The 25,127-nt window shown below is 37.0% G+C and overlaps 1 protein-coding gene and 1 long non-coding RNA gene across 2 annotated transcripts in view; one reads left to right on the forward strand and one right to left on the reverse strand.

Moving 5' to 3' along the window:
- Positions 1-3,705, forward strand: part of LOC121739148 (neurocalcin homolog) — a 296,747-nt gene extending 293,042 nt beyond the window's left edge. The window contains exon 5 of the mRNA XM_042131490.1: positions 606-3,705. Coding sequence (XP_041987424.1) covers positions 606-800 — 195 coding nt within the window. The 3' untranslated portion in view covers positions 801-3,705. The remainder of the gene's footprint in view (positions 1-605) is intronic.
- LOC121739150 lies at positions 1,828-22,294 on the reverse strand. Its single transcript, XR_006037400.1, has 3 exons — positions 22,284-22,294; positions 17,091-17,096; positions 1,828-1,888 (listed from the first exon to the last, which is right to left on the reverse strand). It is a non-coding gene; the product is annotated as an uncharacterized LOC121739150 (long non-coding RNA).
- Positions 22,295-25,127: the final 2,833 nt, after the last annotated feature.

Below are 25,127 nucleotides of genomic sequence, written 5' to 3' on the forward strand. Positions count from 1 at the left end.
ATCGTGCAACTGGCAACCATGGATAGTCATGTACAAAATGCATAAAACTTTAATTTTGTATCAAAATTATTAAAAAAATCGATGCTTAAATTTTGATGAAGAACTATGTCTGTTTACGGGCTGGCAACCCTAGGTTGCGGCTGACTTAGAGCTGGCAACCATTTACACCTTATTTTGTCTTGCCATTTTCTTTCAACTGATGTAAAATTTACTGAAAAAAATATACATACAAATTATGCATCTATCTCATGAACATTAAACTTAATTAGAGGTACTTGCGGCTACTTTTGACAAGGCAACCCAACATTAATCCATTCTATACGTTCTAAAGACTATTTTAAAATATATTTGATCGAAAAAAACGATTCATGCAGGATTTTACGGTCGGATCCAATACTATTATACTGTACGACGTTTCTAAAAATACACAACGATGAAAATTAACAAAATATGTTTTACTCGTATTTGGCTTAAACTTACGTTAGAACTATCAAAATTAAGCAATTATTGTCTTTTAGTTCTTAACATTTGTATTTTAACATTTTAACGCATTTTACAACTTCTTTCTCCATTCCTTTACTTCATAAGACACTGTCACATTTCAGGCCATATACAAAATGGTGGGTTCCGTGATGAAGATGCCCGAAGACGAGTCGACCCCCGAGAAGCGGACGGACAAGATATTCCGGCAGATGGACCGCAACAAGGATGGGAAACTCTCCCTAGAGGAGTTCATAGAGGGCGCCAAGAGCGACCCCTCCATAGTGCGGTTGCTGCAGTGCGACCCCCAATCACAGTGATACCTCAGATACTAAATGACGGGGCTGCCCTACACTGCGCCGGTTGGACGAAAATAAATTTTCTAATAGAGTAACACTGCCGTATACAGCTGTCAAAAACTTTTAACTGTCATCTGTCAAATTGATTGTCTGTGGTCAGTTTTAAAGTCTGATGTCAAATTAGGCTAAAAATTATTTTTTTTCTCCTAAACACGATTTTGACAACAGCTCGTCGTCGGTACAAAGGCTCTTGTAAAATTTATTTTCGCCAGCACTGATGCGTGTCGAGTTGATGCGAATTGATCAAATGAAAAGACAGACATGTGATATGGAAATTGATTTTTACAAATGTGTGCACTTAATACTAACAAATTAATTCGCGCATAACATATTTTGAAGGCGGCAACCCCGAAGTTGTAGTCGTTTGACCGTTGTAAATTTCACCAGTTGTTATGCTTTTAAGAGCTAGTGGCCGACGTTGCACATATTATTTTGTCCCGTTTGTTGGTTGAGGCGGGACATCGCGTCCCTACTCCCTACTAGTCAGTGAAGCTGGCCAGTGTTGCCATATACTGTAATCGTAAAGTGGCAGAAATTATTCATTTTTTTTTAATCATCCGTACTCCTATATTGAGTACTGCTAGTTTCGGCTCGACTACCCTGTGGGCAGTGACTCACTAGTCACAAACGTACTGCCACTTTTAGATAACACTTATCAACCGAAAAGCGGGACAACTGTGTGAATATTTTTCTCTATATTAGATAGTTTACATGAAATCAATACGTTTTACAGTATTAACGTATCAGGCACGGCATGCACTCGCAACTGGAAACCGTTAGTCAAATTTTCTCAGTCGTAACATTGTCAATCTATATGCATCAAGTACTATTTGCTTGCGACAGTCACATAGTGAATAAACTAAGAGCTGTGATAAGAGTATAATGTCCTCATTCAAACGTAGAAAAGTGTACAGTAATGACTAATGAGTGACGTCGAAAATCTGTTAAAAGCGTATTCCAGTCGCGAGCGAGTGCTCGAGTGGCGATCGACTCCGAGTCAAGCTTAGAACCCATTTAGCTACGTATAATTACCTAGTTGTTTGTCGTTACTTGATACCTTCTATATAACGATCTGAGTAAAGCAGATGTAAAGTGTCTTAGGGTCAATTCGTTGACGAAATCTTATGCTGTTGACATTTATATGCCAGTCATATTCTAAAATATACAGTAGCGTCGTATTTAATGTTATATTGTAATAATAATATAATACATGCCTTCCATACACCCGACCCGACGTTGTGTGTTGACGAGGGACCTGCGGCGAGGTGGGATACCTGAGGCTTAGAACATAGTACACGATATAAATACTAGAGTTATTATGCCCCGAACCCCCGTCTCGCCTCCCGTCCCATATTCGAGATCTGTTTCATTTAATATTTATGTTGATAATTAATTGAAGTAATTATTAGTAGCCATTGTTTATTTTAATTATTTGCACAATGTTCTACGCAACAATGTTTTCGAATTTTAATATTAATTTGACATGAAATGTTTGGTTTGAAATACCTAGCTGGAATTAATTTAGGACGAAGTAAAAATGCTTGAAGGTAACACGCGAGTGTGCGCTGAAATATTGAAAGTTTGATCCCGAGCCGTAGTAATAAAATCTTGAATCTGAAATGTTCATAGTGGCAGTTTTATCTTCAGATATGTAATTGCCATTAGGCATTAGATATGTCAGTTTAACAAAACGCAATAGAAAGTTCAAGCATTTTTGTATACCTATGTTCTAAATTAATCCGTAAGAATAATTAGTTTCTAATGTGAATTATAATATAGTCCTGAGTCATCGTAAGTATTACTATAATTTTATTGATACAATTGTGAAAGAATATAGTAGATGTATAATAATTAACAATAGATGATAAGGGTTTTTTTAATGTATACAATTATTGTACATTTTACTGTGCGCCCCCGCTACTCGTCTCGGTTGCGGCAAAATAGTGATGCCTAACAATACACAACGATTACATTAGCACCCAGTGAATTTCAACGCTACGTCAATTGATATACGATTCAGAATCGCTCGACAGTCGGTGTCTCTCTGGCTCCGACTGGTCGAGTGAGATAGCACGAACTAGAAAGAGATGCGAAATGCAACATCTGCAAATCCGAACGAAATACCATTGACGAAAGTACTCAGTGGGTAAATGTAAACTGTAATTTGGGGATGACGAAAAGATTGATTTTATATACATAATAGTATTAAATATTCACGTAACCAGAATATGCCTTCCCGTAATATTTGTGTATTTAGTAGTTTTATAGTAGTCATCGTTACATATCGACAGTAGATGGCGCCACCGGAGCCTCACTCTCGAATCTCGATTAAGGTATTGCGTTGACGATTCACATACGAGGTATGATCATAAACAAGATAATGAAACTGATATTCGAGGTACGAGAATCGGTGCTCTGACGTTGCGTCAGTCCCACACAACCAGTTTTTATTAGATTAAAATAAAGTTAAAAGGCCTTATTTAAAATGCCTCATAGTGACCTAAGCACACTAATTTTGCTGGCGACCTGGCAAAATTGTAGCTAGAATGCAGATAAGTCGTTAGTGTGCCCGGGGCCTACGTCCGGCGTATTTTAGACAGGCTTTTGCTTGGTATCGATAGATTCAGAACACCAAAGTTAGACTACAGCTTGTGTACTCGAAACTGACAGACAATATGTAAGGAGATAATTGATCGAGTAGGTTCGAAAAATCTCAGTATTTTTTGTAAAATTCGTATTTTTGAACGTTATGGCCGAACATAATATAACCCAGTAGGTACCAACGAGTTATTTTGACTAAGTTGCTTTGTAGTTTTTACTTTTCGTAGTCGTAATTTTAGTCGGTAGCGTCGATTTATGTTACTACATGTTACTACATGTTACTACATGTTACTACACGTTACTACATTATAGGTATATTTCAGGGCGCACTTGTGTTTAATATATTAACATAAAATGTCGCGGCCTTTAGTAGTCGTTATATGTTACGTCACACGAAATAATCACAATATCATTTCACTTACCGCATTATAACATGGCGCTCATGTCGTATGCTTCCTATTATTATTATTAATCATGTATTATAATTGTTTATACGTAGCACAAGTATATTTTCGCACAATCGTTTCTTTAGATCATTGGCCATAAGGTTCGTAGTCGAAATTACACGAAAATCGCAGCCCAGGCTCAACGGAGTCGCTAGTTAGGATTTAGTACCACTAAAATATATAGGTTTAGATTTGGGAGGAACACTAAATTTGGGGAGGGGGGGTCACTATTTCGGGGTAAACTCTCGAGGGAGTCTCACGTCGGATTCGCCACTGCCCTGCCTCGCACGAGGCACTTCACGACTCTCGTCATCGACGGTTCAAAGTTTTACATCATAATAATATATTGCGTTTTGCTTTTACCGAGTTGCAGTTTTAAGTCAGCTCACTCGTTCATTCAAATGAAATATTTTAATTCTATAGCACGCTTTTTGCATTAAAATGTATAAATTATAATGCATTAAAAATGTACAACATTTCATGTTCGGTGACATATAAACCTAATTGGCTGGCTTTAGAAAACGCGATATTTTGCAGTTGAAAATTGTGAATATTTCCAACCAAAATATGTATTCTAAAATGCTTTTAACGAGTAATATCGAAAAGACGCACATCAAAAGCTTGAGCGCTGCAAAATAACTTGTGTTCGGCCCGCAAAGTAAATATTGTAACTGATAATTTGAATTTGGCCTTATATTATGTATAGCCGACAAAGATATATTATGTTACTGCAAGCGTAGACACGTGAGCATACAAACACTCTAAGTACTTAAAATATACATTATAATATTATATTCTGTGTAATACCACATACACATAACACAGTGTTTAAATATTGTTCATATTATGTCTCTAAATCCAATTCTATACATGTATATTGTATATAGGTACACAATTAATAACATGTGAATATGGGGTTCTTACGTCACCTTATAATTTATGTTTCCATATTTTATCAATTTTATATTTTGCAATACTACGAAATGTTATTAAAATACTTACATTACTTAAAGTTTTATTTTACAAATTGACTGTAGTTTGTTGCAACTCTTTGTAATTTCAATTAATTAAAATATTTACCTAATCTATGAAATGATCAAAATAATAATTATGATAAAGGAATATTGAGTTATTGTATGTGCCGTTAATAATTTCTACATGAAACACAGTAAGTAATTCTGTAATTCATATTATGATAACTTGATAAGTCAAAACTAATTCATAAACTTAAGATAATAAAAACAAAAGTTTAAAGTCAAATCTATAAAAGGCAATTCTCTAACCTGTTTGACGAGTGAAACTATTGTTAACGTTTCGCTAAAAACAAAATGGCCGCCTCCAACACTTAGCCGCATTGAGTTTTTTTTTGCAACAAAAAAACCTTTTGTTTAAAATGTAGGCGGATCGACTTAACGTTTTCCAGAACTATTAACTTAGCTCAGCTCGTAGTAGGAGCTCCATATTCACAGGAATATTAACATTGGTGTAGTTAGATGTTTTGCATTCAATTGGTATTTTTTGGTCTGTAATTTTCAATGCGACATTTATGTGTTGTAGTGTAGGTATGTGCGCTTGTGTATAAACGCCCTAAGGGCTTCGCCGCCATAACATTATCGTCGTGTACAAAGAGATACATATTTTATTAGATAATTTTAACATTAAATTGTTAAACTTGAATATTTTATGTAATATTAATGTAGCGGCTTTCGTCAGGGACGGATTAAAGCTGGGGAATGCAAAGTAAAATTATATCATGTCAAATTCAATTCAAAAATTTTAACAATAAAACGTTGGCTCGCTAAACCAAATTTTAGATAATATACTTAATGTTAACGTGCTAACCACGACAATACGGTCTAGCTTCTAGCTAATCCGTCCCTGCTTCCATCTGTACGTCGAGAATCTGATAGAATGAGATATATTTTAGAAGATTTTAAAAAAAGTTTTAAATTTATATCTCGGTGTTTCCATGAATGTTTAAACTTGGCCATTTCGATGCACGTGACGCTGTGTAATTTATTGCTTCGTGTAAAAAAAACGTGCAAGCGGATTGGCAACGTCGCGCGCTCGTCTAGGAAAAAACGCGCGTTCACCAGGGCTGTCCAAAACGTCGGAATGCAACTCGACTCGATCACGACTCTCCTCGGAGACACACGGTCCACTCGGACGCTACCTAAGACGTTCGAGTCATAAGCATATGACTCTCTAGCGAGCACATAATTTTGGCCCTAGTTTTAGGTGGCGGTTCAGTACTTATTTGGCCGTTCGACACTCATTAATTAATGTAAAAACATCGAAATAATTACTAAACAGAGAGATGGTATTTACAAAATGGAATATTTATATGAGATGAAATATTTATTTTTATATATTTTACGACAGCCCTAGAGATGCGCTGCGTCGTTACGGCCGTGTGCGTTGGCATATTGTTCCACCCACACGTATACATTTTAATGCACGCAGTTTTATTCAATCCGTACAAATGTAATCCACAACCAAAATTATTGTAAAGTAATTTTTAACCGACTTCCAAAAAGAAGGCGGTTTTTAACTTTATTACTTATCGAGAAAAATATTGAAATGTTATTTCTATTGAATATCCTAAATGTTTAGAGTTATGATAAACTGCAACGTCGCAATTCTCGGCGAGCTGTTAGCGTCCTCTCCAATCTATTATAACTTTCTTTGTCGTCTTCCAGTACTATAAGCGACAGTACAATCCGAAACTAAACAATAAACATATTAATAATATTATAATTAAACTAAGTAACTTCCTAAGCTCCAGCAATATTTCTTAGCTTAAGTCTTTTCTAACTTTTGGGTGCTACTCTGAAAGTTTTCGAAGAGCTTCCGACTGTCAAACGTTGGGATACTAGCATCCATCGGTATTATTCGGTGGCGTAAGGCTCTCGATGTTTCGGAACTCCAGCTTAGACCACTCTGTAACGTTATTTCGGCGAGCTCTACGACGAACACGGAATACGACCTCTGTTGACTGCTGGTCGGTTAAAATACATAAGTAACGTTGCGGCTGAGTATCGAAGGAGTGGAAGTGGAAAATTGTGGCCCTCTGTAGTCTCCACCCGCTTGTCGCATCTTCGATTTGTCACGTTCACTCCTAATGGTGCATACTATATCTATAGTTAGGCGATAAAAGCCCACTCAAACGCCTCCTAAAGTTGAGAGCTGGTTACATCCTGCTCTGCCGATCGGAGAAGCGGCCGATTTAAGCGGCTCTTAAGTTCAGGATGCGTGTGAGAACGGTAGTATTTCGTAAGTAACGTCTCATATTTATATGGCAATACTATTGTTTACTAGGACCCTGCCAGGGTGCAGTTTCGACTCCTACATTGTATACGTGTTTACAATAATTATTACTAGCTGATAAATGATATTGTAACGACCGGTTTCGAGAAGCTTTTGACATTAAGCTTAAGCTATTCTTAAGAGTGCATTCACATTAAATCGTCAGTAGTGCGTAGAAGTCGCGCTGCTGCCGCACTACTGGCGAGCCGCGAGTGGCGACTTAATGTGAAGACACTCTTAAGCTTTTGATTAGCTACCGCGTTTAAAGTGCTATTAAAAAGGTACTGCGATATGATTTCAGCAACCATTTTTTATTATTTCGCATAAATATGCATTACAAGAATACAACCTAAAAGACACCTTTAGAATTATGTAATATTTTGTATACCGATGTATATTATGTGTTTATATAATATTATTATGACACGTATATAGTGTACGAAGACTGTACAGTGCCGGTTCGTTCAGAGTTATATTTCTATGAGAGTGAGAGTGAAATTAATAATAACATAAGATCCTGATAGAAGCGATGTAACTCCGAACGCACTGCCGGAGGCCTCCGATTCCAACTTTTGTGCGAATCGATATATTGGAATCGAACGTCGAAGAAGCGTTGGACCAAAACGTACGGGAATATGTAGTTGTATTCGCCGATTATGTCTCGCGGCACATATCAGAGTCGATAGATACGCTCTTGGCAAAATTAGATTTCGCCACGAAATTATTTCTCGTCTAGATTATATTCTGTACTCTACAGCACCCCGTTCTCGAAGCTTGCAATTTCACTTTCGGGCGGAGGTAGGTTTTGCCCTTCGAATAAATTCGTGCCTGACGGTGGCTCTATGGCTCAGGGGCTAGCTGTCGCCCTCCCCCCCCTGGCTCCGCCCCTGTTTCTAATTGTGTATGAATTGGTGATGCATTTTATCCTCGGTAGTCAATTTGAATAATCTAACATCCAATAATTTAAAGTTGACCTAGTTCTAATACTATTTTAGAATAATGTTATGGTATCTATTTATTAAATCTTTCTTCTCTCAGTGATGTTTCATTTCGCTTTACCCCTTTCTAATGTATGAACTGGACACTAGATGGCGCCGTTGTCATAACAAGCTAATCACTGCAGCAAAACCTAGTTTACACTCGGCCAATACACTGACGGTACAAAATAATATGTAGATAATATTATGTTACGAGCCCTCCTATCAGGATACTTCAATCTTCTATTTAAAATATTTATACACCCTACTACTCCCACACCCACCGCCCACCGTCCACGGCCTGCCAGCACGCAGATTATCAGAAAGGGTTGTTCAGGGAAGTAGCTAACGGAGTTTTAATACAGGTGAAGCTACATGACCGATTTGGCCGTCAGCTCAGTTGACTTGAACGTGTTGGCGGCAGTCGACGGCAGCCGTCGACAGTTTCACGCTTGCAGTTGTGACGTAGCGCGTAAAGGTAAGCGTCCACAGGTCGGTATCGTACGCAACGGACGTCTCGCATCAAACGGATATTTTTTTTACAGTACGTGCACTGTATCGGCAGCGTACAGATTACCGACTAGCCAGTATATTTATCTTAAAATTAGTCAAACTCAAACTCATTTTTTTTTATTCAGAATAAAATATATTTGCAAATATTTTCTGAAAATCTACATGATGCCTAACACCGGTTAGGGAACTAAGTACTAACCCGGCCAGAAGAAACGGCGTAAGAAACTCGCACGGGGCCCACTATTTATTTACCAAAAAAGTTAGAAAAAAATTAATCTTTTAAAATAAAAGATTAATTTTTCGCGACTTCGTCCGCGTCAACAAAATGTGAAAAATCGGTCCACGGTAAAATACATCTAGGTAAAACTTTAAAAAGTTAAAAATATCCTCCTCTTTTTTGGAAGTCTGTTAAAAAGTAGCCTAAGTTACTCCTTATTACATCAGCTATCTGCCAATAAAAGTCCCGTCAAAATCGGTTCAGCTAATTCGGAGATTAGCCGGAACAAACAGACAGACATACAGACAAAAATTCTAAAAATTGTTATTTTGGTGTCTGTACCGTCTAAATATTCATAAGCATTTAGTAAAAAACGGTTATTTCAATATTACAAACAGACACTCCAATTTTATATGTAGTAAAAAACGGTTAATTCAGTATTACAAACAGACACTCCAATTTTATGTTAAACTAGCTGTTGCCCGCGACTTCGTCCGCGTTAACATAATAATAAAAAAGATGATTTCCTTTTTATGGTTCTGTAGGCTACGGGAGGAGGAATTTAGAATAAAATTCTAGATGTACGAGTAAAGTCACAGTATATTAACGGAAGAACACATAAGTACCTATACACTTTTCAGAAAAAACTAAAATAGATTAAAAAAATATCCGCCGACAATTCTCTTTATATAACGAAAAAACAGTTAAAAATCGAGGCGTCGCTTCGCCTTAGACAAAAACATAACTTCCTTTTCCTGAGAAACATAGACATTAACCTTTCTTTTTTTTTACATTTCTAAAATGTGGCAAGGTGCAGTACGGTGGCGGTCGCGTCCCCAACAGGTTCATTACCCAAAGAGTAAAACGTTACCTTAGTACAATGACTTTGCTGTTTGTCTATTTCCAGGCTGTATCTCAAGAACCGCCCTATCAGTCGAAATTTTCACAAACAATGTATTTCTGTTGTCACACCACCACTAAATTACCGAACATAATAATATATCTATAAGGATTCAAGAGTTCTGTACAGCACCTTCGGAACCAGGGTATACTTCAGTACAAATTTCTTATCTTTTGTTAGTATATGCACAATAGTACATGCTTGAAATCCTTCACAAAAAGTGAAAATCACGATATGTTTCCACATAAATTTCTTGGAGTTCCCTCGATTTCTTATGGATTGCATCATCAGATCACCACTTTTATAAACATGGTATCTAATTTGGACCATATCTAATGCAACAACTTGATTTGATAATTTTAGTGACATGCCCCAGAGATCAGTAGTATCTTTAATATATTTTATTAATTTAAAAGTATCAATGATATCTATCTAGTTTTTATTTTAGATACTAGCTGTTGCCCGCGACTTCGTCCGCGTGGACTTCAGTTTATAGCGCGCGATGTCAACAAAATTGGTGTCAAAAGCTTTTATAAAAAAACCCTGGTACCCCTTAAATCAATACAGCTGTGCAGTGTGCAAACAATAAGTACTTCATTTTTGTATGTTAAACTTTATATATTATGCCAAATTTTAAAGCTTATTTAGCCCCCCAATTACACAACTTTACCCATAAACTATTTATCATTGATAGGTTTAGCCCCAATTTCACCAACGTCTGTTAGTGTTAACAGCTTGTTAAAATATCCTGTCTTCTCTTTCATTCATATGAAAAACGAAACAGCTAACGTGATACTAATTCGAGCATTAACTTTAACAGTCGTTGGTGAAATTTGGTCTTAAGGTTACGTCACTGCCTGCACAGATAAAGTACTGAGTTATTTAATACCGTAGAATAGATATAACAATCGAAAAAAATCGAGACTTAAATGTAAGATGATACCACCTCTTATAGAAAGACTTTTGAGCAAGCGTCAGCGCCATGTAGAAGACGCACGGCGCCATCTATTATGAATTTTTTGAACAAATTTACGACCCTTACAACCCTTTTTTCCAGTAAAAAAGTAGCCTGTGTCCTTTCTCAGGCTTTAGACTATCAGTCTACAAAATTTCATTACAATCGGTTCGGTAGTTTTGGCGTTTGGCGTGAAAGCGAGACTGACAGACAGACAGACAGACAGAGATACTTTCGCATTCATAATATTAGTACAGATTATGTGCACACTGCACAGCTGTTTTTGGGTATTTTGATTAATTAAGGGCCGCGCTACACCGGAATGGCAGCGGCGAGGCGAGCACTTTCAGCGCTGCCATTCCGGTGTAGCGCGCTGCGCGGCCCTAAGAGGGGTACCACTTACCAGGGTTTTAAAAAGTTTTTAAATTTGACACAAATTTTGTTGACACCGCGCGCTATAAACTAAAGTCCACGCGGACGAAGTCGCGGGCAACAGCTAGTTATGAATAAAAACAATAATATATAATAAAGTAGGTATGATTAGTTCTGTTATAATAATGAAGTAAAAAATAAAGCGCCATCTGTTTTCATATATTAGAATTAAAATGTAAAAATATTTTCTGGATGGAATATAGGCCAACACAACACACTCGAACTCCTTAGAAATGCAGTAGGAGTTCTATAAGATCAGATAGATTGATTATTATTATAGCAAGTGATAATATTATTAAACATAATATTCTAACGTATTAAAAACTATAAACAAAAACATAATAACTAATAAGTATGATTAGTTCTATGTTACAACGAAGTTAAAAAAAAAAGCGCCATCTGTTGAATCGTATTAGAACTAAAATGTTCATTGCATCGCGTCGATATATTTCTGGATTTTTTATAATATTATACATAAAATATATTTAAGATTTTTGAAATATTATTTTAATACACATCCAAGACCCAGGAACATTGAAAACTTTTTGTTCCGCCTGCGGGACTCGAACCCAGGACCCCCGGGATGAGCGCTGGCCACGCGCAATGCGAAGTAATTTTCATCGATATTTTCATGGAAATAAGATATTTTCCCACATCAAAATGTAGCCTATGTCCTTTCTCAGACTCTAGAATAACTGTGTACAAAATTTCATTGCAATCGGTTCAGTAGTTTTGGCGTGAAAGCGAGACAGACAGACAGACAGACAGACAGACAGACAGACAGACAGAGATACTTTCGCATTTATAATATTAGTATAGATTAGCGATTTCCCTAAGAAAAAAATCGATTGACACACACACACACACCACTTACAATTAATATATCTAAGGATTCTTTGCTATAATACAACTGCACAATCAAGCATGAGTTTCTTAGTTTTAAGTTAAAATTGTGTATTATTTTTTATTTTATAATATAAGGTGAGGTGGGGTAAGACTGTCACCGGGGCAAGAATAACACTTGCAATTATCTCGATATGTAAAGCGTAATTCTCAATGCCAGGATGTCGGTAAAACAATTAAGTCGAAAAACGTCTCAGCTCAACTCATACATGTCGCCGATACTCGACCATATTGCCAATATAACAAAATGAAATTTGTCAGACGTTTTAAACTTTTCGGTAAGCCTGGGTAAGCTGTTGGGTGCCTACATGTGTGTACATTTTGCCAATAAAAAATGAATAAGTTGAAGTGTTCTGATGTTAAGTACCATAATATTAATATTCGCTTTTATAAGATTAGATTGATTTTCAGTAAAACAAACGAATAACTTGAATTTTCAACGAAACAAAAACATAACTTAAATGCATTAAAGTGGGATAAGACTATCAGTTTCCCAGGGGTAAGACTAACGTACGTTAGTCTTTTCCGAAATCAGATGTGATTAACCATTCAGTTAAGGTTTTGTTTTCCTTTTTGGATACATATATTTTTTTAAGGTTAAGATCACAAAAGTGGCGATGTGAATGTGAAAGTCTGTCTCACAGTAATAAATTCAGAGTTTTCATGCACTTTTTCCACTTGATTTATATATTTCTTTACAGTTTTAATGAAAGTATGTCTGTCTGTCTGTTACTCTTTCACGCCAAATCCACTGAACCAATTTTGATGAAAAACTGCTAGTGTATATTTTGCTCCGATCAAATTATTTTTTTTAATTGGCTGAAATAAAATTTAGATAATAATAAATTTAGATAAAGTCCATATAAACACAACGGTTCAGCCGTTGTGTTTATATTTGGACCAAGGGATTTTTTTATATAAGTACAACAAGTTAATGGAATAACTGAAATTGCGAAAAGCATTTATTAAACACTTGACCGTTATTTGAAGCATAATAATTGAGATAGGCACTTCCGTTTCCGCAGATTTTACCTCCTTTTCTTTCCTGAATGTTGGTAGCTCTGTCAACCTTGGCGCCATCATCGAGCAGGTAGAGGGAGAATTCCCGCTCGACTATGATCATTGGCGTTTTGTTTTCCGCACCGCACAGTCGTGCTCAGAAGTCATTACGTATTACACCTCCTTATTATATAACTCCCAGTTATATAATTTAAGTATAAAGTGAAATAATTTCAGTGTTGTGTTTTTACCGTTTTTCAAGGTTTTGGTAATTCACGTTAAGGTAGCTATTAATAATGAATAACGAATGTGAATTTGTTCATGATTCGGTAGTGACACCAGCTAACGTTAGATTTGAAACTACCCACTAATGTGGTTAATAAAAAAGGCCTTGTTCTCGTGCAAGGTCATCTAGTAGTAGTAGTTGAACAAATGATTCGAGCTCGTCATCGACTTCTACTTCACACAGCAAACGTAAATCGAGGCGCCGCCGCCACAAAAAGGGGGGGAGCAAATACAGACAGCGCTATAACCACCCTTTAGCTAAATTAACTCAAGAGGTTAATGAACTTAACAAAAAGGTTAATTATTTTTACGAAAACCGATCTATTTTTCAAGGTCATGCAATTGCATCGACGATAATGTCAGTCGGGAATTGTATAGCAAATCAAATGAAAATGAAACGAGCGTTAGCAATTCTTTATAACCGAATCTTGTTATTAAAATTGAAACAAAACTTAAAGAAACGTCCGTTACGAAAACTTCTCTTTTGGGGGTTTTGGCTATATTAAATAAATCTTCAACATAATAACGAATGGTCAGAAGTTCGTTATTCTGAAGTTCAAGAATTTTATAATCAAATACTAGTTTTGTTGATTTAGAGGTCAATGATGAGCTTAAATATTTAGATTTTCAAAAAAAAAAAAAAATCACGTGCACAAATCATACGCGGCATTATTATATTGCGTACTTATGCAGCGCGGAGCATTGAAATCTGCTCTTAAGAAATTGTTACAATGGTCACACGCTTCATGCTTGACCCCTGAAGGTTAAATGAAACCGTTAAGGATTTGTATCACAACGTCAGAGTTACTTCAATTAATTTGTGGTCTGATCTGGGCTTTGAGATCTGAGGTTTTCAAATGAGACGCAATGCAATTATGAATTTCGTTCATGACCCAGTTCTGGCAATAATTTTATCTAAGTTAATTCCGAGTTGCTGGTGTCACTACTCGAAAAGACTGAGGGAGCTCACAAAACCTTTGTTGCGAAAAGTCAGAATAATGTTGCTGCCGCTGCGCAAGCGGGTTCTAGAGCAACAGATTGACTCGCCGCCCCCCGCAGGGGCAGGCTAAGAGTTATATATCCGCGCAGGGTATGTCTCATGGATGTTGTGCTAGCTCGCACATTTCCCATGCTCACCAGTCTGCGCAAGGCTGTTCTTACAATCGTCCCCCGCAGGGACAAACAATAAATTTTGAACCACGGTCAATGCCTAGCAATGCACGAAGTTCTTTTCACTCAAAAGATTAGCCTACCCCCGCAGAGGCAGACTAAGAATTATATACCCGCGCAGGGTATGTCTCATGGATGTTGTGCTAGCTCGCACATTTCCCATGATCACCAGCCTGCGCAAGGCTGTTCATACAATCGTACCCCACGGGGACAAAGAAATAATTTTAAACCACGGTCAATGTCTGGCAATGCACGAAGTTCCTTTCACTCGAGAGGAGCTCGATTGGACAACTGAGGGAACTTCCACGGCAAAAGTACCCGTGAATATGCCGCTTCTCTTTCGGATCTCGGGAATTTCGGGGATCTCGGAAATGCCAAAAAACGTAAGTACTGACAATCAAAAATTCAGAGCGGGTCAAACTTTGAAGTTTTACCGCCGTTTCTCGTTGGCAGCGCCTAGATGCTCCAGGTTATTATTATAAAGATTCTAAAAGGGTACCGCATACCATTCATGGAGAAACCACCTCGGTTCATTCCAAAATTAAACCAAAATCATTTTTCTACCACAGAGTCGGAGGAAATGTGTCTCCAAATTCGACAAATGATATTCCAGGGTGTATTAGAAGTTGCCAGCCCCTTGCCAAGTTTTATTTCGACAATGTTTCTGGTCCCTAAGGTCGACGGGTCCTGCCGTCCTATTTTCAATCTTTCCACTCTATTCGATTATGTTTTGACTCAGCCATTCGGGCTCATAAATGTTCAACTAATGCCAGTTTCTTTTTGCAACCCGACGATTGGCTTTGCAAAATATACCTGTCTTATTTTACCTGGCAGTCGCTCCATCGCACTGACGGCTCCTACGTCTGTATACAAGGGACAGTTGCTGGAAATTACTTGCTTATTGTCCGGTCACCTGCTTCCCTGACCAATTGGGTTAAACAAACCCTCAGAGAGCAAGTTCTGCGTATCATCGTTTATTAGGACGATTATCTTATTGCTTGAACGCCTCCGTGGTCTAGTGGTATAGAGCGCGGCTCTTGACTCGGAGGTCGTGGGTTCGATTCCCGCGTTGGAAACATGTTATTTCCAAGTTTGGTTAGGACAATGCAGGCTGATCACCTGATTGTCTGACAAGTAAGATGATCCATGCGTCGGATGGGCATGTAAAAAGTCGGTCCTGCGCCTGATCTCTCGCTAGTCGTGTCGGTCGTCCGTCCCACTGGGTTATGAGAGTAAAGGAATAGAGAGTGCTCTTGTGTACTGCGCACACACTTGGACATTATAAATTACTCCTGCGTAGCTGGCCTGGTTTCAATGAAACCGGCCACCGTCACCGAAACCGGTGTGGGAGCTATTATTATTATTATCTTATTGCTTATTAAAACAAAATCATCCTACAGAAGCATGTCCACATTTTGCTTCAAAGGCTTTACTTACGCCTCAACAAGACCTGGTATTTCTAAGTGTTCGTTGGAACACGTTTCAAAACGAAAAGCTACTTCCAGGCGAGAAAATGTCTAAAATTCATCAAAAGATTTTACTAGTCCTGAGTCCTGACAAAGAGTCTGGTAGATCTAAAGACCTTGCAGAGCATCCTCGGTCTCCTGAACTTCGCCAGTTTCATAGTACCGAAGGCTACATTACCGAGCTCTCTTGTCTCTTCTCATAGACTTGGATAAGTCCGCATTTCCGGATCGCTGCTCTCTACCGAGACAAGCGACGATCTTCGGTGGTGGTTGCAAAGTCATCATCTATCAACTTCCATTCATTGGGGCCCACCATCGCACTGCTTGGCAACAGATGCGTCGGACCTAGCTTGGGGTGCTCAACTCGACCACCTTTCCTTAACGGGGACATGGTCAGCATAAGAAAATTTCATGCTTTACAATCAGAAAGAGCTTCTAGCGCTCTGCTTCTCCGAGGTCAGTAGTCAGCACCAGACTCTCACTCGCTCGACAGTTCTTTGGTAGAGCGACAATCGAACAGCTATAACCTATATTTGGGACGAAGGTCGCACCAGGTCAGATGCCCTGATGGACATAACCATTCAGATTTTTTGAGTTATTGGATCATTCCCAAATCTGTTAACTTCTTGCACGGAGAAGATCAGAAAATGCGGCTTACTTGTGTGACCGATCTATTTGCTTCCGTCGAAGCTCATGTAGTGACTAATTATGTAACTCTCGACTTGACCGATCAAGCAGGTTTATATCACGATGCCTTTTCTCAGGAGTACCCCCTAGCCTAAGTGTTTAATTAATACCCAAAGTCCTGGCTCACCTTAATCAGGCTCAAAGAATTTATCTCCTAGTGGTTCCACGCTGGGAACGAGTATTTTGGCGGGCAGATCTCAAGTCGAGTGCAATAGCAGCACCGTATACGATTCGCGATCTGGAGAAATACACAATCGACATTTCAGCGGTCCCTCTTCCAAAGATCAGGAAATGACCCTGGAAGTATAGAAATGGGGGGGTGGTCGTAAAATTGAAAAAATTTGTGAGGCTGAGATGATAACCATTTAAAATTATTGTTATTATCATGGCGACCTTCTACTCTCAAAACTTATAAAGTTGCCTGGTTTAGATGGTTATCCTGGTGTAAGTTTCACAGATGTGATGCTATGATGCTCACAAGCCGACGGCCACAGTCCTTGCAAAATTCTTAGCTTATCTATTTTTAATAGATTAAGCTCTCTTATAACACTATTTTCTTACATAAGTAGATATCTTCCATGTCTGATACAGAGATTTCTGGCCCTTTAAGTTCTTACGGTTTGGTAAAACATGTTAAAATCTATTGCATTGAAAAAGCTTGTACAACATAAATTAAAAACTTATTGAAGTCTTATACTGTTGACGCCAGTTGACGCAAGTAATTTATTTGTATTTTCTAGACATACAGTTATTTTGCTTTTGTTTTCGTCGGGCAGACGTGTACATGATCTTACACACTGTAAGAATAGTGGTTTAAAATTCTTAATGTGATTAATTTATTTAGTCATAACTAAAACGAACAGTTCTAATTCTAGGCAATCTAGCTGGAAGCAATCTTGCTGTTTACTGGCTTAAATGCTGTAATCACTTTTTTCATCGCAGGCGTAGCGATTAGCGAAGCTAAATGTGCAATTTATTTACGAGTTTGCGAGGAAAACCATCTGCCGCCTTTAGCTGGCGGTATCAAAACTAACTTGTCTGAGACAACTGCACCACCAGGTAACGTTCGCTCAGCTATGGCTGAAAGTTGGATAGACAATGTATCCATTCATGAAATACTTTTGGGCCGTTATTGAAAATCAGTTTTTGGTGTAATAATTGTGTAAAAAAGTGTTTGAACACTGGATTTTCTATTCCATCACTCTTATATCACCTATATATTCATTTATAAAGTTTTAGAAGTATTCCCACAAGGAATTACTATTTTTATTTTATATTGTTATATTTTCTTTTCACATTGGCGTCTTACTTTTATTTTGTCACATTGGCGTACATCATCACCAGGCGATAACAAACACGTCTCAATTATTATGCTTCAAATAACGGTCAAGTGTTTAATAGCAGCGTTTTACCCTGAAATAAAACGCTTATTAAATACTTACCTTATTTGAAGCATAACTTTATTTCTGCCTGGTATAATTTCGACTCAATGATCATAGTCGAGCGGGAATTCTCCCTCTACCTGCTCGATGATGGCGCCAAGGTTGACAGAGCTACCAACATTCAGGAAAGAAAAGGAGGTAAAATCTGCGGAAATGGAAGTGCCTATCTCAATTATTATGCTTCAAATAAGGTAAGTATTTAATAAGCGTTTTATTTCAGGGTAAAACGCTGCTATTTAGTTAGTAAAACTGAACAACTTTCCCAAATCCTCTTAAAAAAATTTACTTCTCCATACAAATTGTCTAATCGAACTTTTAATTTTTTAAGAAGAAGTATTTTTTTTTTTGTTTTGAAAAAAGATTCTTTGGCAAAGATCAGTTTCATTACATATAAAACGGATTTTTTCAGTTTCGGTTATTCCATTAACACGTTGTATTAAGATTTGTTCTAAAACAAAGCAAAACAAATTTCTTAATTCGCCACTTTGGATCTTTCCAAAGTACGATAGTACGTTAGTCTTACCCCAAATTGTTATAATAAAGAAATACTCCAAAACTAAAGGTTATTCCAAGGTAATAGAATTAAAATTTTATTGAAAATATTCGAAGAAGTATTATTTTGTTTTGGAAAGTGCATAAGGTCTTTATCTTATACAAAATGTATCATATGGGATAACAAAGTTATTCACGAAGTTAAAGAAAGAAGAAGAAAACTGGACAGTAATTATTGTGAAATGTTTATTAAGTTTTTCCATAATTAAAACACTAAACACTAGCTACTTAGATAAATGATTGGTCTCGCGCGCGCGCTCGACTAGATACCGCGCTGTATAGAAAACATAGAATGCGGCACCTCAATATTGTAGTGTGTGTAAACCAATGCACAAATATTCTGTACAAATAATCTGGTTGCCAGATACGTGACTGGTGGCCAATCAATGGGGAAAAATTAGTTGCTGTGGTCTTGTAATTTATTATTATCGTATAGTAAGTGCTGATTTTTCAATCACCAGATAAACTTTACCATTGGAATAAAGTCCATTCGAAAAGAATGCGATAAAATAACAACGTTGTTTAGGTCAACGAAATATAATGGGTACAATATTGATGAGAAAACAATGGTAGGAAGTTTAACGAAAGTTAAGAATGCGTCATAAAAAAGCAAATGTTAAATTTGTTTTCTCATTTGTTACTGTATTGTGTACTTACATAAAATATAAACTGTATTTAAGATTTTTATTAGAATATGATACTCATAATTCATATTTATTAATACACATTCATGATCCAGGAACTTTGAAAACTTTTTGTTCCGTTAGCGGGATTCGAACCAGCTACCCTAGCTAGAGGTTTTAATGGACTCATCCACTCATCCACTATGTATATATATAAAAAAAGATATAATAAATAAATAAAAATCACAATCTCAGAAAAATTTGGAAATTTTTAGTTTATGGTAATTGGCAACACTGAACATCAAGCGGTACTCCGATCCGAATATATATACTTGGGAGAGCCATGCTTCGGCACGAATGGGCCGGCTCGACCGGAGAAATACCACGTTCTCACAGAAAACCGGCGTGGCCCAATCCCCTACCCTATTCCCTTCCCTACCCTCCCCTATTCCCTTCCCTACCCTCCCCTATTCCTTTCCCTTCCCTTCTTTAACCTCCCCTATTCCCTTCCCTTTCCTTCCTTACCCTCCCCCATTAACCTGTTCCCTCTTAAAAGGCCGGCAACGCACTTGCAGCTCTTCTGATGGTGCGAGTGTCCATGGGCGATGGAAGTTGCTTTCCATCAGGTGACCCGTTTGCTCGTTTCCCCCTCTTTATTTCATAAAAAAAAAACTGATGGTATGTGATGCCAGTACCTTTCTTGTTTCTTGTAGTGTTATTATTGCATAGTCTCACTACGCAAATTGGCATTTTGCTACGGACGTAACTTAAAATTTCGAAAATTATCGACACATCTACCTCACCCGAAGCTTGCGGCGCGACTGGCGCGGTTACGCCCGATGAGGCGTATTATTTGTTGCCGCATTTTTCAAGTACTCCGACGGTATCTAGTCGCGTAGTAGTAGCGCGAGCGCGAGACCAATCATTCATCTAAGACTAGCTAGATATCTCTCTACCGACGATAAACCGGAGATATTGATGGTAACGGGTACAATGATACATAAACCGCAAGTGTAACTTTGTAATCCTATACATTTATATGGGATTACAAAGTTATTTACGAAGTTAGTGTATCTAGAAAACTGGACAGAAATTAATATTTTAATTTTTCCTTGGTTTAGACACTAAAAACTAATTATATTCTAAGTTTGAAGGTTCTATGTCTGCTGGAAGTGCCTTAGACTTTTGGTGATCGGTCAGTCAGTCAGTCAGTCAGTCAGTCAGTCAGTGACAAAATTAAGAAACTTTAACAAGTTACAGCTCTTAAACTACTCGTTCAAATTGAATACAATTTTAAATATCCCGTGTTTATACAAAGCTTGCTTAGCAACTGAAAATTCAGGCTTGTTGGTTTATCCACAATGAAGTTATAGGGGCCAAAAAGAGCCTGAATTGGTTCGAGAAAAGGATGGTACGGCCGTGCCGCTTTTTTGCTCGACTTGGCGGGGGCACTGCCGTGCCCCCAGATGTAATGAAGACTATAATATGTACAGAAATGGTTGGGATTTTGACGAATTCTGGAAAAGGCACTATTAGAGAAAGAATTATTTAATACTTTTTAGTAAATATTGTTATTGTTTTTACCTTGGAAGTCGGTTTTAATTTTTTGTTAAAAAATAATAATATAATTGTTTATAAGAAATAAAGATAATTATTATTATTATTAAACAACGCCGAAATCCCCGAACCTGTATCTATAAGGATTCAAAAGTTCTGTTGGGTACCTTCGAATCCAGGGTATAACCTGGTGCGAAATCTTACTTTTTGATAGCATTTACCTCGAATGCTTAAAAAATCGAAATTACTATATATTTACATACAAATTTCAAAAAGTCCCCTCAATTCCTCAAGGATCCCATCATCAGATCACCAGTTTTGTGAACATGGTAAGTAATAAACTCGGATTTAACCCTGAACAACAACAAAAGAATCATGAAAATCGGTCCAATCGGTAACGGTCAAGTTATGGTTAAACATACAAAAAAAATATTATCTATACTAATATTATAAATGCGAAAGTATCTCTGTCTGTCTGTCTGTCTCGCTTTCACGCCAAAACTACTGAACCGATTGCAATGAAATTTTGTACACAGTTATTCTAGAGTCTGAGGAAGGACATAGGCTACATTTTGATGTGGGAAAATATCTTATTTCCATGAAAATATCGATGAAAATTAATTCGCATTGCGCGTGGCCAGCGCTCATCCCGGGGGTCCTGGGTTCGAGTCCCGCAGGCGGAACAAAAAGTTTTCAATGTTCCTGGGTCTTGAATGTGTATTAAAATAATATTTCAAAAATCTTAAATATATTTTATGTATAATATTATAAAAAATCCAGAAATATATCGATGCAATGAACATTTTAGTTCTAATACGATTCAACAGATGGCGTTTTATTTTTTACTTCATTGTAACATAGAACTAATCAATAATCATACTTATTAGTTATTATGTTTTTGTTTATAGTTTTAATACGTTAGAATATTATATTTAATAATATTATCACTTGGTATAATAATAATCAATCTATCTTATATTACAGAACTCCTACTGCATTTCTAAGGAGTTCGAGTGTACCGTGTTGGCCTATATTCCATCCAGAAAATATATCAATGCAATCAACATTTTAATTCTAATATATGAAAACAGATGGCGTTTTATTTTATACTTCAATAGTAACAGAACTAATCTTACCTACTTTATTATATATTATTGTTTTTATTCATAACTAGCTGTTGCCCGCGACTTCGTCCGCGTGGACTTTAGTTTATAGCGCGCGGTTTCAACAAAATTTGTGTCAAATTTAAAAACTTTTTAAAACCCTGGTAAGTGGTACCCCTCTTAGGGCCACGCTACACCCGAATGGCAGCGCTGAAAGTGCTCGCCTCGCCGCTGCCATTCCGGTGTAGCGCGGCCCTTAATTAATCAAAATACCCAAAAACAGCTGTGCAGTGTGCACATAATCTATACTAATATTATAAATGCGAAAGTATCTCTGCCTGTCTGTCTGTCTGTCAGTCTCGCATTCACGCCAAACGCCAAAACTACCGAACCGATTGTAATGAAATTTTGTACCTATACAGATAGCCTGAGAAAGGACATAGGCTACTTTTTTACTGGAAAAAAGGGTTGTAAGGGTCGTAAATTTGTTCAAAAAATTCATAATAGATGGCGCCGTGCGTCTTCTACATCGCGCTGACGCTTGCTCAAAAGTATTTCTATAAGAGGTGGTATCATCTTACATTTAAGTCTCGATTTTTTTCGATTGTTATATCTATTCTACGGTATTAAATAACTCAGTACTTTATCTGTGCAGGCAGTGACGTAACCTTAAGACCAAATTTCACCTACGACTGTTATAGTTAATGCTCGAATTAGTATCACGTTAGCTGTTTCGTTTTTCATATGAATGAAAGAGAAGACAGGACATTTTAACAAGCTGTTAACACTAACAGACGTTGGTGAAATGGGAAATCTATCAATGATAAATAGTTTATGGGTAAAGTTGTGTAATTGGGGGGCTAAATAAGCTTTAAAATTTGGCACAAAATATAAAGTTTAACATAAAAAAATGAAGTACTTATTGTGTGCACACTGCACAGCTGTATTGATTTAAGGGGTACCAGGTTTTTTTTATAAAAGCTTTTGACACAAATTTTGTTGACATCGCGCGCTATAAACTGAAGTCCACGCGGACGAAGACGCGGGCAGCAGCTAGTATTGTATATAAACAGACGAACATAATATTATAACCTCCTCCTTTTTAGAAGTCGGTCAAAAATATAATTAATAATTTTAATAATATAATTCACTTAAGATACCCGGAATATTACATCAGGAATCCACAATTATATACCTAAAGTATACCTATCATAATATACTTTTTAAATACTACAATAATATTATGATCAGCCGGCAGCCTCGTCTCACTACGTCCGCCAGAAAATGTAATCGGCAGATTGACTGTAGCAGTATCTTATACAGTTCCAACTAATTCCACATACTTACTCGTACTACGTGCTTCGTAGTCGGTGATTTAAACTGAAACACAATGTAAATTGAATACCTCCGCTAAGCTAGAGGACCTTTCAAATTGCGTATTTAAATAACTCTATATATATAAACATGTGAGTTTATGGAGGCCTGCAGAATTAGTTCGGTATGGTGTAGTATGTAAGGTGGGTCCGAGAGGGAGGCCGGAGGCCGCCCCCGGGGGGCCTCGACCAGAGAAACCGGCCCCCACAGGGAGGCCACTGTCAAACCGATATATAAGTATAGATTTAAACTATATGTACCCTATATCTATTTACATATGCCTCTATATATAATCTATTATGCAGCCGGCCGGGGAGCTCCTTAGTATTTGACGTGGGAACGCTCCGCATCGATTTAAATGGACGTAATTTCGGTTGCAGTAGTAATCCAAGTAATAGCAAAGTCATATTCGCAGATTTATCCAGATGAAGCGATGAGAGTCTAATGTCCGTAAAAGTTAAAAGGGTGAGAATAAAGTTTACGAGTTCCACGCAATACTCACTAGAAATAACTTATTCGATTTCTTTGTCTTGTAATCCAGACTGTGAGGCACAATGCTAGCACACGGACTTGAGAAACAAACTGCCAATACCACAGTGACGAAGCCCGGCCAGAAAACCAAAAAAGTTATCCTCGCGTGCGATTAATCCGATATCCGAGTAACCGCTATATTATTTTATGTCGTTTTAAATATAAGTTACTAGCTTTTGCTCGCGGCTCCGCCATACCATACCATCCCACTGGAAAATTGAACTTTATTGTGATTAGTGTATACAATATACATACATAATATTTATTATGTATGCATGTATATGTATTTATTTATGTATGTAAGTATGTATGTATTTATTTTTATGTATTATGTTACATTTGATTTATTATATATATTTTTATGGCACATTCCCCTTATATGTATACTATATTATGTTTCCTCTATCCGTGGTTGCCTGGAAGAAATTACTAATTAGTAATAGTAGGCCGCCATTGCATTGTGGTATACTTGTGTTTTAAAAATGTATTTAAACTGTTATACTTAATTTATTATGTGTGCACACTAAATAATATTTATCTTAATTTGATGCATTGAATGAAACCAGAATACGAGTACCTGGTGGCTGGTGCTATACCAAATTAAATCAAAATCTGTAATTAGTTTTGCCCGAAAAAGTGACAGTAATGATCCGTTTATACTTTTTTTAAATTTTGCAAAGCCAGGCGAACATAATAATAAATAGAAAAGTGTTTCTTTGTTTGATATTAGAGCAGGTTATATTATCTAGCACTTTAAAATAAACTTAGCTATATAAATATACTTATTATTATATTTTATGGTCTATCAAAATTATTTGCGTGTAAACCGATAATGATTATTTCAGGATTCGTAAAGGTATCATGACCTTTTAGATGTTATCTCGCGGTGCGTTCATCCGTAGGGCCAGCCCGCCAGCCAGTGTTGTTCCGGCAAATAAAAAGGGCTAAACAAAAGAGACTTAATAAATAAATATTATAGTTAATTGTTCTCAAATATTGATCACAATAGACGATTACAAGATAAAATAATCGGCTAAGTGCGAGTTGGACTCGCGCACGAAGGGTTCCGTTATCCGTACCATTATAGAGCAAAAATAGGTAAAAAGTGTGTTTTCTTTTGTTTGCATTCCCTTAATTATTTTTTTTTAATTTATTATTAAAGTATAATCATTAAACTATTGAGTTTTAACACAACTGAGTTTGTGAACATTTCAAGTGCCTACCTATTGCCATTATTGATATCGAGTA

This window comes from Aricia agestis, chromosome Z, assembly GCF_905147365.1.
Source record: "Aricia agestis chromosome Z, ilAriAges1.1, whole genome shotgun sequence".
Taxonomy (NCBI): Eukaryota; Metazoa; Arthropoda; class Insecta; order Lepidoptera; family Lycaenidae; genus Aricia; species Aricia agestis.